Source organism: Microtus ochrogaster, unplaced genomic scaffold, assembly GCF_000317375.1.
Source record: "Microtus ochrogaster isolate Prairie Vole_2 unplaced genomic scaffold, MicOch1.0 UNK4, whole genome shotgun sequence".
NCBI classification, from domain to species: Eukaryota; Metazoa; Chordata; class Mammalia; order Rodentia; family Cricetidae; genus Microtus; species Microtus ochrogaster.
In genome coordinates, this window is record NW_004949102.1 from 14,834,056 (window position 1) to 14,849,387 (window position 15,332).

At 48.1% G+C, this 15,332-nt stretch overlaps 1 protein-coding gene across 2 annotated transcripts in view; it reads right to left on the reverse strand.

The window, feature by feature from the left end:
• Nucleotides 1-15,332, reverse strand: part of Kiaa1549 (KIAA1549 ortholog) — a 127,525-nt gene that overhangs the window by 34,445 nt on the left and 77,748 nt on the right. For both annotated transcript variants that reach the window (XM_013353271.2, XM_013353270.2), the window contains exons 10-11: nucleotides 13,367-13,551; nucleotides 2,190-2,386 (exon numbers count right to left, since the gene is read on the reverse strand). In XM_013353271.2, the coding sequence (XP_013208725.2) occupies nucleotides 2,190-2,386; nucleotides 13,367-13,551 (382 nt within the window). The remainder of the gene's footprint in view (nucleotides 1-2,189; nucleotides 2,387-13,366; nucleotides 13,552-15,332) is intronic.

Below are 15,332 nucleotides of genomic sequence, written 5' to 3' on the forward strand. Positions count from 1 at the left end.
GGAGGGAGGGAGGGAGGACAGATGGATGGACAGACAGAAGGATGGACAGACGGGGATTAAAAAGAAGAACCTGGGCTTCTGGCCGGGTTTAGCATCAATTGAACCCAAGAACCTTAGGAGGTTAGGGAAGTTATGGGGCTACCCCAATAACTCCAAACCTTTGAAACAATGACCCCAAATGAGATCTGATTCCATGCATGAACGTTAAGGGTAATACGGCACCAGGATGTACCAGGCTAGGTAGGGAACAGCCTTAACCTGTGAGCACTTGGTCTCTCTCCATGCACTTCCTAGCTACAACTGCAGCATGAACTGCTAATACATTCAGGTGCCCTCGAGGGCCTGTCTACACAGCCATCCCGTGGTCCCTGTGGGCCATGGATGCTCTCAAGTGCCTTACACAAAATGGATCAGTGTTTGCCTTTAACTACACTACTCTCTTGTAAGCATCTCTACATTACTTAGAGCACCTCACACAACAATGCAAAGAGCTGCAAGAGCTGCTTTAAGAATCATGACAAGAATGAGTCTGGACATTTACCACCAACTGGATTCCCCCCTTAGCTTTCTGACCCACCCTTGGCTGGCTCCATGGAGGTAGGACTCAAAGCCAAGCAGGACAACTGTTCCTCCCTCAAAGACCACCGTGGCGAAGGGTCAGCTGCTGTTTACTGTAAGGCTACTGGGGAGAAACCAATTCTTTGAAAACTTTTACCTGTAGTAGGAGCTGCGGGCTGCGTTCCCGGCGCCCAGCCGCCCGGCTAGTTTTCACCCAAAATAATTACATGGAAACTGTATTCTTTTAAATAATGCTTGGCCCATTAGTTTTAGCCTCTTATTGGCTAACTCTCACATCTTGATTAACCCATTTCCAATAATCTGTGTAGCACCACGAGCTGGTGGCTTACCAGGGAGATTCTTAACCTGCTTCTGTGTCAGGTAGGAGAATCATGGCAGCTTCTTTCTCCCAGCATTCTGTTCTGTCTACTCTGCCTATCTAAGCTGCTGTCCTATCAAAAGGGCCAAGGCAGTTTCTTTATTAACCAATAGACATATGACCCTCCTCCATCATTTACCAACACGTTAAATCATCTCTGGTGACTTGTTGCACTCTATGCCTATTAAATAATTAAGCCAAGAGTATCTCTCTGCATAATTCATTTTCTTTCCTAAGGACCAAGCTCCAACATCTGCTGAAGACCAGATCCCGGAGGCAGACAGGAGAAGACACAAGTGACGCCACTGGTTTGGATGTTGAACAGTGGTATGGACACGGGCTTTTTCCACTACCAGCAGTCAATCAGAAGCCAGGATTCTGAATCTCAAGCAAAGGCTGACAGCGGAAGGTCTCAGGGGCCCAAGCTGTGAACTAAAGTCAACCGTGACCAGGCAGTCTTCTTCAGGGTCATTCTAGATCTCCTCACAGGCAAAGGGCAACAAGGGCCTCCCTGAAGTTTGGAAAATGAATACACAACTCTCCACAAGCTTTGCTTTAGCACAGGAATTGGAAGTGGACTGGGAATGGGCATGAGGGAGTGGGTGAGCGCCTGTGATGTGTCACAGTGTGGGCAGCTGGGAAAAAACAGAGCCCTCAGAAGGTCACTGCAGACAAAGCAAGAGGTCACAGCCAGCCACCAGGAGAGCAGACACAGGCACAGGAGGCCTCCTGACTGAGTATGTGTGGTGGACCAAGTTTAATATTTATTTTATTATTTGACATCTATCTATCTAGTGTGCCACAACACCTGGGTGGAGGTCAGAGGACAACTTGTAAGAATCTGGCCTCTCCTTCCACGTGAGTTCCAGGGGTCAAATACAGGTCATCATACTTGGCAGCAAGCCACTTTGCCTGCTAAGCCACTTGCCCCTGCTACTCACTTTACATAATTCTTGTATTACCTTCACCAAGCCTAAGACATTCACCTCAGAACAGACACAACTCTAGCTGACTGATCCCTAATCAAATCCGGGATTCTGCAGGAGGGAAGAAGTCACACAGTCTCATTTGGTAGTCCAGCAGAAGGGACAGAAAACACTTTGGGGTTTATATGTGAAACTGGACGAGTCAACAATCTCCCAGACTGCAGGCTGAAGGCCATACTCATCACCGGCACTTCTGACACCAGAAACAGTCCGAAAGCGGAAACACACTCTGCAACAGAGAACAATCTGGAAAGCCCAATACTGACCTTCCTCTGTGGCGGATGTTCTTAGGAGGGATCTTTGACTTTGGACTCGGCACATCTCCATTCTCAGAGGGCGTGGTGTGGTCCTTCACGGGTCCCGGCAGCGGCGCTGGCTCGTGGATGATCAGTATGTCATCTTTATTGTGCTGGCCCAGGTGCTGCTTAGCAAAGTCGAAGCCTTTCACACTGGGGATCTGAAGCTAAAGCACACAGGAACAAGGGGGTTAACATGAGGTCAGAGGCGCACGACCCCTGGCCCGAGACTGCCGCAAAGTCAGCAGCCCGATTCAACAAACTTCTCTGTAACGGATCAGGTGCCAGGTTCTGTGTATACTTAGAATCCGTCACAGATGCTTATGAAAGGTTAAACAAGAATACAAGGATCACAATACAGAATCCATTCCAACAGATCGCTTGCTCCATTGTCACAGGCCTGTGAAGTGAGACATTTTTTATAGAAAAGGGAGCACTTCATCCAGGCTCTGGAAATTGTAAAGGCTTCAAAGAGCTTGCTGTGGATCAAAGTTTGAGACAAACAGAGACTCCCGGAGGCCTAGAAGAGATTGCATTAGCTGCACTAAAGGGGCAGGATGCAGTCGGGAGGGGGGGGGGCACTCCACATATTTTATTACAAATGGCCGTTTTTAAGATTGCCCTCTGGGTACTCAGACAGTCTCTATTTCTAAAATCTAAGTAGACCAAGCACAAGGACCCAGTGACATCATGTGCACAGACAAAATCAGGCAGACAAAAGAAACCAGGGGAGAAGAGGTAATGGCCCAAAAGTCTGAGGCAGGGCCTCCCCTACATGGAGGTGACATTAAGGGTGCGTCCTGGAAGAGCAAAGTTTCCAGGAGATAAAATACAGGCTTCCCTTTCAGCATGATTAGTCTGAAAGACAGAAGAGGCCTCAGAAGAAAGCAGCTCCAGTGGGCTGGAGACAGAGGACAATAGCTCAGGAGCCGTTCAGTCTGAGAGGTGGCCCTGCTGTTTATCCGCCCACTGACAGCAGGCCTGAATGTGGAGTCGCTGTTGAAAAACCATCTAACAGGTTGGAACTGGAGGACAGAAAAGGAAGCATAGAAGAAAACAGGAGACTTCAAATAAACAGACCAGTCTGTTAGTTCAGTGTACCAGAAGTCGAGGGAAGGATTTCTATAAGGAGTGGTCCATAGCAGAGACCTGCAGAAACAGCCTGTGCTCATTGGTGGACACAGTATTCTCTCTGGGGACACCACAACTCCCAGAATCAGACCCTGGGAGCTGCACCTTCTCTAGGCTTCAGTTTCTGAGCCTACGGTGACGGACAAAGTACATGCGTGTCACCGAGATGCAGAGTATCCAGTCTGGTGACATCATTTTAATGATATGACAAACTCTCTTAACAGTTTCCTTAAGTCCAGTCTGCAGGGCATAGGGAAATGGGAATACACAGACAAAGTTGCCCTAAGGGGCTGGGGAGACGGATCAGTTAAGAGCACTGGCTGTTTTTCCAGAGGACCTGGGTTCCGTTCCCAGCGCCCACATGGTGGTTCACAACTAACTGTCTGTTCATTCCAGTTCTAGGGCTCCAATGCCCTCTTCTGACTTCTGTGGGCACCAGGAACACAGGTGGTATGCACTCATACATGCAAGCAAAGCACTTATACACACACAAAATAAAAAATTAATTAACTTAGAAACACAAGAAGCTGTCCAGAGGGGTCTGCTGATCAGGAATGCTGCCAGACTCGCTCAGAGTCCTGAGGAGTACTCTGCCATCTAAAGAGTACTTCCACACAACAGACTATGTGTACAGTACAGTGTGTATACACACACACGAGCAAAAGCTGTTGTCATAATGCATTACTTTAAGCCTTAAAAGCGACCCTGTCGGCTTAGGTCTGTGACCTGAAGTCCGCAATAACGACTTGTGCCAGCAGAGGGCGACAAATGGTACAGTAAGGACCGTTTACAAAGAGTTGCTCGGACAAAAGGCAGAGCAGCTGGCAGCCACAGTCTCTAATTAAATGAGCTTCCTTCACGAGAGCAGGCTGCTGTTCCACGCATCCCCGGACTCGGGAACACAGCATGGGAAATGACAGATCCACGCTGCCTTTCCTCAAGCGGGTCACCTGGACTCCTTCGGTGGACAAACACTTCCTGGAAGCAAAGGATCCCCTCTCCCACACCCCTCCAGCAGTCCTGTTGCCCTTACAGAAGAGAGGCCCTGCTCTTGGGAACACAGTAGCTTCTTGGAGTTCTCCACACAGAGAACAGAAACCTCTGGAACATCAAATAATGGCATCTCAAAGTGCTTAGCAGACCCCTTTCACCAAAGCACAGTAAGCCTGGAGATGGCTTCCTCTTTCCCTACCTTAAATGTACTTCCTGTGTGCACGCGTGATACACGCATGTGAAGTGTATGAGCATTTGTATGTGCATAGGTGTGGAGGCCAGAAATCAGACTGCATGTATATATGTGTACCACATGCATGCCTGGTGCCCGTGGAGGTCAGAAGAGAGCACCAGATGCCTTAGAACTGGAATTGCATACAATTGTGAGCTACCGTGTATGTGTTAGAAATCAAACCCAGGTTCTCTGCAAGAGCAGTAAGTGTTCTTTTTAAAATTTGCTTGTTTTGTTTTTCGAGACAAGTTTCTCTGTGTAACAGCCCTGGCTGTCCTGAACTCACTCTGTAGACCAGGCTAGTCTTGAACTCACAGAAATCCACCTGCCTCTGCCTCCTAAGTGCTGGGATTAAAGGTGTGCGCCACCATTGTCTGGCACATAACAAGTGTTCTTAACCATTGGGCCATCTCTCCAGCACCCCACCTTGTTTTTCTTCCACGGTACATAGAAATCTGAGATTGAGCTAGGTTGGCTGCCAGCAATTCCTAAAGAGTCATCTGGATCCACCTCCCCAGTGCTGGGATTATAAGAGCACGCTATCGCTGCCTGGCTTTTTACATGGAAGCTGGGGATCAAACTCAGGCTCCCATGCTTGTGCAGCAGGTACACGGTGGTGGGAACCGAACTCTGGTCCTCTGCAAGAGCGGACAGCATCTTTGTTGTTGTTGCTGTCTGTAGCTATCGAGCCTGTCCTGAAACTAGCTCTTGTAGACCAGGCTGGCTTCGAACTCACAGAGATCCTCCTGCCTCTGCCTCCTGAGTGCTGGGATTAAAGGCGTGCGCCACCACCACCCGGTTAATAGACAGCAGTCTTAACCACTGAGCCATCTCACCAGGCCCATCACATGCATTTCTTGACTGGAGAATTCCATTGGGATGCTGTGAACTCACATTTTGCAGAGGAAACATCAGGAGCAGGGTTGTTTCTATTTAACATCATCTTTTACCGCCTTTGGAGACCTCTCTCCTGCAAGGAATCAGTGAGAACAGAGCAAAGAAGGTGGCATCGGGGTGTCCTGAAGGTGCAGGCTTAGCGGGGCATCCTGAGGTTGCAGGCTTAGTGGGGCATCCTGAGGTTGCAGGCTTAGTGGGGCATCCTGAGGGTGCAGGCTTAGTGGGGCATCCTGAAGGTGCAGGCTTAGTGGGGTATCCTAAAGGTGCAGGCTTAGCGGGGCATCCTGAAGGTACAGCAGGCTTAGCGGGGTATCCTAAAGGTGCAGGCTTAGTGGGGCATCCTGAAGGTACAGCAGGCTTAGTGCGTTGTCTGTGCAGCTCGGGAGGGATGTGTTTGAGATCTGCACGGCAGCCCTGGAAACACGAAGTGCACCCTGGCTGCAAGGTCACCACTCTCCACAACCCAAGGGCTTGTAAGCACCAAGTTCACAAAGGCCTCAGCCTGGCTCTCTGTTGTTATTACCTGAATCCAGTCCTCTTGCTATATAGCCTGGGCTGGCCCTGAACTTCAATTTTCTTGGCTGGTCCTCCGCATGCTAGGATTAAGAATGTATGCTACTACACAGGGCTGAGCCTGGGTCTTTTCTTTTTCCTTTGATCTTTTTATTTTTATTTATGTGTATGATTGGTTGCCTCCATGTGCTGCTTATATGCCTGGTATCTGTGACCCCAGAACAGGGTATCAGATCCCCTGGAACTAACTGCAGGTGGTTTTGAGTCACATAGTTGGTGCTGGGAACCACACCTGGGTCCTCTACAAGAGCGGCCAGGGCTCTTGATCACTGAGCCATCTCCCCAGGCCGAGAGCCTGGGTCTTTATTTTGCATCAAATGACAAGGGAGTAAAATTTTTCATATTTACTTCTAAAACAATGAAAACTCCAACTTAAAATCAACGAAGGGAATGATGGAACCAAGAGAGCATCTTTGTTTCCTTTATTCAGTCCTGCAGGAAGCTCCCGTCAGCTCCTGTCAATCACCGGATACCACAGTCACCTGAGGCTCCCCCGGCAGCTCCTGTCAATCACCGGATACCACAGTCGGGTTCAGTCACCCGAGGCTCCCCCGGCAGCACTCTCTTGTTCCTTTGTACACATTAGATTAGCTGCAGAGCAAGACATCTGGACTTCGGCATAAATACTGTGTGTAAGAGGCTGGAGAGACAGCTCAGAGGTTAAGAGCACTGCTGCTCTTGAAGAAGACCTGGGTTCAAGCCCAGCCTCCACATGGGGGCTCACGATCATCTGCCAACACCAACTCCAGGGCTCTCACCCCTCTTCTGGCCTCCAAGTGCCCCTCCATGCATGTGGTACACACATACACACTCAGGCACATAAATAAATAGACATAAAAAATACACATCTTTTTAAAAAATAATATAGTTAACAGCAATCAGCGACACACCCTTCACAAGCCCCACACTCTCTAGCCCAATATTTTCAGCTCATTTGTTTTAAGTTCCCACAATGATCCAGTTGAGCTCTTTGTTTGGTTTTCGAGACAAGGTTCCTCTGTGTAGCCCTGGCTGCTCTGGGACTCACTCTGTAGACCAGGCTGGCCTCGAACTCACAGAGATCTGCCTGCCTCTGCCTGCCGAGTGCTGGGATTAAAGGTGCACACCAGCACCGCCTGACTTCAGCTGAGCTCTTAAAGGCAAAGTATGTATTATATATATGGGTAGAGGAAAAATTAGGCAACCCCTGAACCTTACAAAATAAATAAATAAATATATTATTAGCATGGGTTCCTGCCTATCAGATTAAGAAATACTATTCTAACTTAGTAAATATGTAACTGTAAATATTATTTTCATCTTGAAATTATAACTCTACCTAGCCACATAATTCTCAAGCATTTATCTATGAAGCCTTTTTAAGATGGCTAGAAAACTGACAATTTGACACCAATTACCCTCAGCTAATGAGGAAAATCCCCAGATGAGCAATTTGCAATCTTATACATATGTTTTACTCCAAACTACATAGTTTTTTAGCTTCCTAAATGAAGTACCTCTAAGTGAAAAAGTAACAGAAACAACAGCCACCTGACCCGCGAGGCCTTCTCCTTGTCGCTCCCTATCCCAGCAGGAAATCATATGCCTCAAAGAGATGGGTCCCGACCACAGTTATCCATTCCAGGGTTTGCTTTCGTCCAACTGAAGGAGCGGCAGACTGCAACCAAAGGCCTCTGAAAGAACTGATGTCAAAACACAACAGCACTGGCCTCTGTGGCGCCGTCCACACAGGCCACGGCCAAGCAGCAACCACCTCCCCTGAGAGCATGGCAGTGCTCGGGTCAGACACAAACATGGCAAGATATGTAAAAAGGCTTCACAAATGCCATGGCTGGGCAAACCAGATGGATGGCACGCTCAAGGCGATCAGCTGATAAAATGCCAAGTAGTAAATATTAACAGTGGCACCTTCAGGGCATCGACCCCAGCTATAGATGGGGGTTTAGATAAAATACTTTGAAAGTAGCAACGTGACCCACACTAGACTCTCCATAAATATCTAATGCCTGAATGGGCTCTGCGAAAACCAGCCGACACACCGAGCTTACTAGGTTGATCGACCAAGAGTCAACGCAAGACACCAGGCTCAACACACACCCTCAAATATCCTTATCAGAGCTCATCCTACGAGCTGGGAAGTCATCACCTTCACCCACCATAAAAACAGGGCACTCATCTGTGCTTAAACACCGCACAATAATAGCCACCAACGCACAGAAGGAGAAATTACATAAGATACCACCCCTCCCCCACCCAGGGAATTCGCTGCTTTTAGTTTAGCCCCTGCTTTCTGAACCCCTAGGAACTAGTTCTTCCATCCTTAAAAATAAAACCTAGACTAAAGCCAGGCTGGCACGGTATCCCCACCTTCCTTCCGTGTGCAAATGGGCTTCAACCGGTTTTTCATAAGAAAAAGAATCATGATGAATTCGGGTGTTCAATATTCAAGTTACGGCCAGTTATTTCTGGAGAAAGATGGTTCTTTTGTTCTTTCTCTCTTTTTTCTATATATCACTCGGAGGACAAGCCACATTGCCTGGTCCCATGGGAACACGCTGCCAACAAGTCAGGGAGGTCTAGGCAAGCAGATCGGCCAAGTAACAAGAGAGAAGCGTGATGAATTTTAAACCACGTGGGCCATAGATATAACAAGACCCATATGGAACAAGACACAGCAAAGCCCCCAATGCTTGGGTCCATCGGATCCCTAGGGAAGACAACAGAAACCATAAAGCAAATTCCCCCTCCCCCCCCCAAAAAACCTGCAGTGGTGTGGAAAGTGCCATTTTATGAGTTCATTACCTGACTGATAACAGTTAATGAAAAATCCCCCATAGCCACCATGGGGCTTCCATTTAAAAAGTGAAGACAAGACAGAGTTACAGCCATTGGGTTGTCCTCAGTTCAGCCACCTGGGGCCCTGTGTCCTTGGGCTGGAAGGAGAACATAACGTGCTGGTACCCACAGGCCACACTGAACCATGGGTGACAGAGACTATCAGGGTGCTAATGATCCAGAAGACTGAGTCCGCAGCTGGGGAGGAGTACCCGGTGACATTTCTCTTCCACACTGCCTTCCCAAGTGACCCCTGCAAATGGACAGCTGTCCAGACTGCTCCCCTTGGCAGATATCCTGCAATGGCTACCTGTGGTACCAGTTCCAATCCCATAGACTTCTTCAAGGCTCTTGAGATGGTTCCTTTGTCACAGGAGTTTAGGCTGTGCCCTTCCTTACAAGCTTGCTCCAGCTCTCACACCCCTTCCGAGGTAGTGGTGGCATAAGTAAGAATGGTCCCTATCAGTTCATATATTCGAATGCATAGTCACCAGGGAGTGGGACTCTTTGAAAGGATTAGAAGGATTAGGAGGTGTGGCCTTGTTAGAGGACTGTGCCAGTGGTGTCAAAAGTCCATGCCAGGCCCAGTCAGTCTGCTGCCTGCAGATCCAGATGTAGAACTCTAAGCTATTTTTTTAGCACCATGTCTGCCTGGGTGCCACCATTCTCCTCACCACAACGATAATGGTCTAAACCTCTGAAACTGTAAGCAAGGCCCCAATTAAATCCTATCTTTTAGAAGAGTTGCCTTGGTCATGGTGTTGTATTACACAGCAACAGAACTGTGACTAAGACAGAGGTCCACTGGCCTCTTGCACCTTAGTTCCAGCCCAGCATCACCTCTCAGAAGGCAGCAGAATGCCCCCCCCAAGCTGCCACAGCCCAAATTTGCCATGCTTGTACTGCTGCAGGTCAATCTGGGAGAGACTGGGTCTTCTCCACAACTATCACCCTACCAGACACAGAGAGAGAACCTGCTGTTGGTGCTTGTAATTTAGTCTGGCCGAACACTTAGGAGTCCAGACAAGGGATGTGCATGGCGTGGCCAGCTCTTTCTGGCTGCCCACAGTGCCAACTTTAGTAGCATTTCAGGGTGTGAACCACCCAGGGGCTACAATCCCACACTAATCATTGGTATGGGCTGCTCCCATTGGAAGAAACACATTCCCATGGGGCCCACACGCATCCAGCCATTTATAGTGAGAAGGATCCACACTGCAGTTTTGTAGGTAATAATAACAAATGGTGGCTTTGGACAGAGATGAAAGCAAATACAAATAAAGGAAAGATCCGTGGTGTTTTCCTGTTATTACCGGACATCAGGACGGCCTGCCTGGAAACCTAAGACACGCTAGTCTCTCCCTCTTTTTGTCTTTCAAACATCATGGACCCTCAGACAATCTGAAGCGGTCTCTTGGTTACAAGGGGGAGGGGGTGGGGAGCGCAGGTCAGTAGATTTATTGTTTCCAGATGTTGGCAACTCTGAGATTTGCTGGAGGATTTCAGAGAGCGACACAGGGCAGCATCAGGGTGGGCTGAACAGGAGAGAGAGAGAAAGCCACAGGAGCGGGGATGCCAAGCACAGTCACAGGACAGAACCACACTCGTTACCTCAGGGGACAGGCGACAGGCCCTTCACCACAGCTGTGCAGCCTCAGGAGAAAGTGGACAGGTTTGCTTTCAACTAAGGGGCGGTCACGGTCTTCCTACTGCAGACCCGTGGCAAGCCTGTGCAGACAGCTGCAACGCTAGCAAAAGAAGATGCGGTTGCCTCCTGACGGTGCGAGCAGATAGTCACTACTTTGGGGTTCTACCATGCAGATCTTTGCTGCAACAAAGTCGTGTGTACGCAGAGACCCTTGCAGCCCCTGAAGAAAAAGAACTCCCCCAGCTGGAAGTTCTATTTGGAACCATCCATTTGATTTATAGCAACATCTGCCACATGGAACTAACACAGAATAACACAGAAGCAGAAGTGAGGGAGAAAGCTTCGGGGTATCTTGTTTTCAGCTGGGGAGCCGCTGACCTCCAGCAGTTTACAAAGCGCAAGGCTTCCACAAGGAGTAGGTATGGCAGAAACAAAGAACAGAAAATACCCAAACATCTCCCCGTAACAACGCTCTTTCACCAGAACAAAAAACATGTCCCTCCCTCTTGTTGACCCGATTTCATGCCACGAATCACTAAACACTATGGCAGGCACCTTTTCCGTGTCGTTTGTTACCCTAACAATAACAACTACAGACACCAGCAGACTACATAGTGAGGATGGGGGGAAAGAGAACATCCGTGCATAAAAAGCTGCTAGCATATTGATAGCCATAAGCTTGCAATATAATTAAGATTTTTCATTAATTCATAAGAAAGCAAAATACTCTATTTACTATTATAGGTATATAACATATTTAAAAATGAAACTTGCTTTCTATTTAGGAGGCTGAGGTTTGGAATATTTATGGGTTTTGCTTCATTTTTGTTTTTCCATGGGTTATGGGTGTGTGGTATGTGGTGGATACATGTTCACGGGTGTGGGGGTTGATGTTGGCTGTCTCCCTAATCACTCTCAGGTTGGGTCTCTCCCTGAGTCCAAACCTTGCAAATTTGTCTAGTCTAGCTAGCCATCTTGTCCCAGAAATCGTGTCTCCTCCTCAGATGCTCTGGGATTACAGGCAGTCACCAGACACCCCAGTTTTTATGTAGGTGTGGAGGATCTAAACCCTGGTCCTGATACTTGCAAGGCAAGTGCTTTAATCACTGAGCCGCCTCCCGGTCCATTTTGTTTTTTTGGAAACAATGTCTTACTGTACAGTCCCAGCTGCCTTGAATTGTGATATTCCTGCCTTTACCTCCCAAGAGCTAGGATTGAAGGCAAGCACCACTGTGCCTGGCTAGTAGATTTTTTTTTTTTTTTTTTTTGGAGACCATCTGAACAAAATCAGAAGGTTACTATGGCAATCTTATTTCTTGCTCTTTTGCTATTTGCTTGATCTTATCACTTTCAGAATAGAGCAAGCCTTCCAAGATTTACAAGTAGGTGTGTGCTAATAAATACAGCAGCCGGACTAAACAGGCTGGCTGAAATGAATGCTGGTCAATGGCCACAGCTAGAGACTTCCTCTCAAATGCAGGCAAGGTGAGATGCCAGATGCTGACCCCAAGTCAATTTCTTTGCGTGAAAGCTCATATGGCAACATCACAGAAAGTCCAAAATATTCATATGAAAAAGAACCACTATTCCTACAAAACTGAATGCCTTGGAGAGACAAATGAAAAGTGGGAAGCTGAAAACAGCCGCTGCCAAATTAGGTGCAGGTGAATCAACTCAAACAACAAACAACTAGCCAGGCAGTGGTGGCGCACCCCTTTAAACCCAGCACTCGGGAGGCAGAGGCAGGCGGATCTCTGGGAGTTGGAGGGCAGCCTGTTGTACAGACCGAGTTCCAGGACAGGCTCCAAAGCTATAGAGAAACCCTGTCTCAAAAAACCAAAAGCAAACACCCCCCCCCCAAATCCAACTAGGGAGTCCAGCAGGGCCATGGAAAACATGGAAAGGGGCATTAAAAAAACCTAGAGAATCTGGGACTGAGATTTCTTTGTCTTTATCCAAAGAGAAACGAATCAGGACCAGCAGGTGACACAGAGGATGTCACCTTTTAGAGCACCTCTCAGTGGATAACCACTCAGAGCAACAACAAAGAGCTAGGCTATGCTGGAAGACTAGAGTCCATCATAATATAGAAGTTTAAAACATGTATGACCAATTTTTAATGATTAAAGGGGCACTGGAGAGATGGAGAGATGGTTACGATCACTTGCTCATCTTCCAGAGGACCAGAGTTTGGTTCCCAGCACCTACACTGGGTGGCTCACAAGCAGCTCTAATTCCAGCTCCCGAGAATCCACCATCCTCTTCTGATCTCTTCAGGTGTGCACATGTGCACACACACACGTACGCACACACACACGTACACACACACACACGTGCACACACACACACACATGTGCACACACATACACACACTCTCTTTCACTCTCTCTCTCACACACACACTCTCTCTCACACACACAAATGGGTTTCCAACATGGACAGAAAGAAACTAGGAGAGCCGTCTAGTGGATCTGTGTAGGAGGAAAGACACACAGATCTGAGGGAATCTGCATGGCCACTGCTCTCCGAAAACAAAAATAGCCAGAGTGAACAAATCACAACCCATTCCTAGAATGAACTGATCTTCTACAGAGTCCCTCAACGTTAAAATCACAGTGGATCCCAGGCTCACTTCGCATCTGTCTTATAGGTCCTGTTCTTGGAATACATTCCTAACACAGAGAACTGGGGCTACGGTAAACAGACATGAAGACAGAGGACAGCCCCCACTAGACCAAAGAGGTCTTTCAATGGCCCTCCCTTGTCCTTCAGCATCCAAGTCTGGACTTGTTTCTGCCCCATGAAGATGCTCGTGAGGACACCGGAGTCGGCGCTTACCTTCTGCCGCTGCTGTATGTTGGCCACCGTGTCGGGCTGGAAATCCAGCTTGTCTGTGCGGCACAGCTTCCAGTAGAGGATGACAACAATCACGGTGACCACTAGCACTGGGATGACCACGCCCACCACGACCCATAGGTTGCTGCTCTGGGACTCCGGGGATGGCCTCTTCACTCTGTCCACAGCTGCAGATGAGCAGAAGAGGGAGAAAGGTTCTCAGCAATGTGCCCTTTGTTCATCTGCTAGACGGAACGTGCCCTCCTCTGAGAGACCTGAGGCTTGTCACACAGCTCAAGACATGACAGTACCCAGGCATATTTGAATGTCGCACAAGGAACATGCCAGGGATCACAATGACACACATGACGTGCCAGAGGACAAAAGCTTGGTTGATTCTAGTCTCCCAGGGTCTAGTTTATTCTTCCTACTCCATAACATCTCATAAAATGGTTCCCTTCAAATGTGAGAAGAGAAGCTATGTGCTCACGATACAGCTGTAACCACCATATCCAACGGAGCAGGCATCACCTCCCAGGTCTCTGGACAGAACATGAGCTGGAACCTGGAGATCTAGGAGAAGGAAGCTCTTCCCCGTTCTACCAACTCACTTCTTTCTCTGTCCTTAACTACAAATGTTTACTGACTGTGCCAGACACCACTCTAAAGGCAAGATGTGCCAATGAATAAGCAGACGAAACCCTTCAAGGGCACACTGGCTCTAGTGGCGGAAGGGAAAGCCACCAAGGAGTGAATCCCCAGATAAAGGCATCTGCTAATAGTGCTGTCTGCCTGAGGAAACAGTCAATGAGTACTGTTGTGGAATAATCTTTTTGTATAGCACACAGATGAACAGAAATGGGTTCATTTAAGTTATAAGAGCTAGAGAGACAAGCCCAAGCTATAGGCCAAGCTTTCATAATAATTAATAATAAGTTTCTGTGTCATTATTGGGCAACCGATGGTTCCAGCAAAAATGTCTGACTATACGTTACAGGACCACAACAAAGACAAGTGGGCGCGTCCACCTCAGCACCTGAAAACATGACAGAGACGGGGTTGTCCACAGCTGCACTTAACACAACGGCCATGGTGGAGAAGCCCAAAGCCGCCAACACATAGATGGATAAACACAATGTGGTACATCCACCCAGCAGAATACTATCCAGCGTTGGAATAGGAAGTGGGGTACTATGGAGACGGCTCTCTGTGTAAGGACACTTGCATAAACAAGAGGACCTGAATTCAGACCCCGAGTGCCCATGTCAAAGAGGTGCATGGTCACAGTCCTACCTGCAACCCCAGCACCATGTGGGGCACAGACAGGAGGATGGCTGGGCTGTGGTCGCCAGCCTAGCTCCAGGTTCAGTGAGAGACCCTGTCTCAAAGGAAATGGGTAGGGAGTGACAAAGTAGGACCCCTGTCTCACACAAACACAGAAGAGAAAAGAAGACAAAAAAGGACTCTCAAAATAGCCAAAACAGGAATGACCTTTGAAAACATGTCATCTGGGAGACACCAGACACATACCTAGAACACCTAGAACAGTCAGGTTTATAGAGAAAGAAAAGAGTGGTTACCAGGCCTGAGAGGCACAACCCAGCGGGCAGAGAGTCTGTACTCAGTGAAAAGCTCTGGAAATGAAGGGAGGAGGAGGTCGCGAGCACCAAGCACAGTCAATTCCACTCGCTCAGACATGTCAAGATGGTCAATAGTGTTACACATGTGATTTTTCTTTCATTTTTGAGATTTTTAATTACATAATTTCTTCTTCCCTTTCCTCTCCAATACATGTATTTTACCAGTTTCTCCTTAAAGAGGACTCTTGGGGGGGGGGGAGATGGCTCAGCGGTGAAGAGCACTGATTGCTCTTCCAGAGGACCCGGGTTCAATTCCCAGCACCCACATGGCAGCTCACAACTGTCTGAAGATCCAGTTCCAGGGGATCTGACACCTTCATACCAATGCA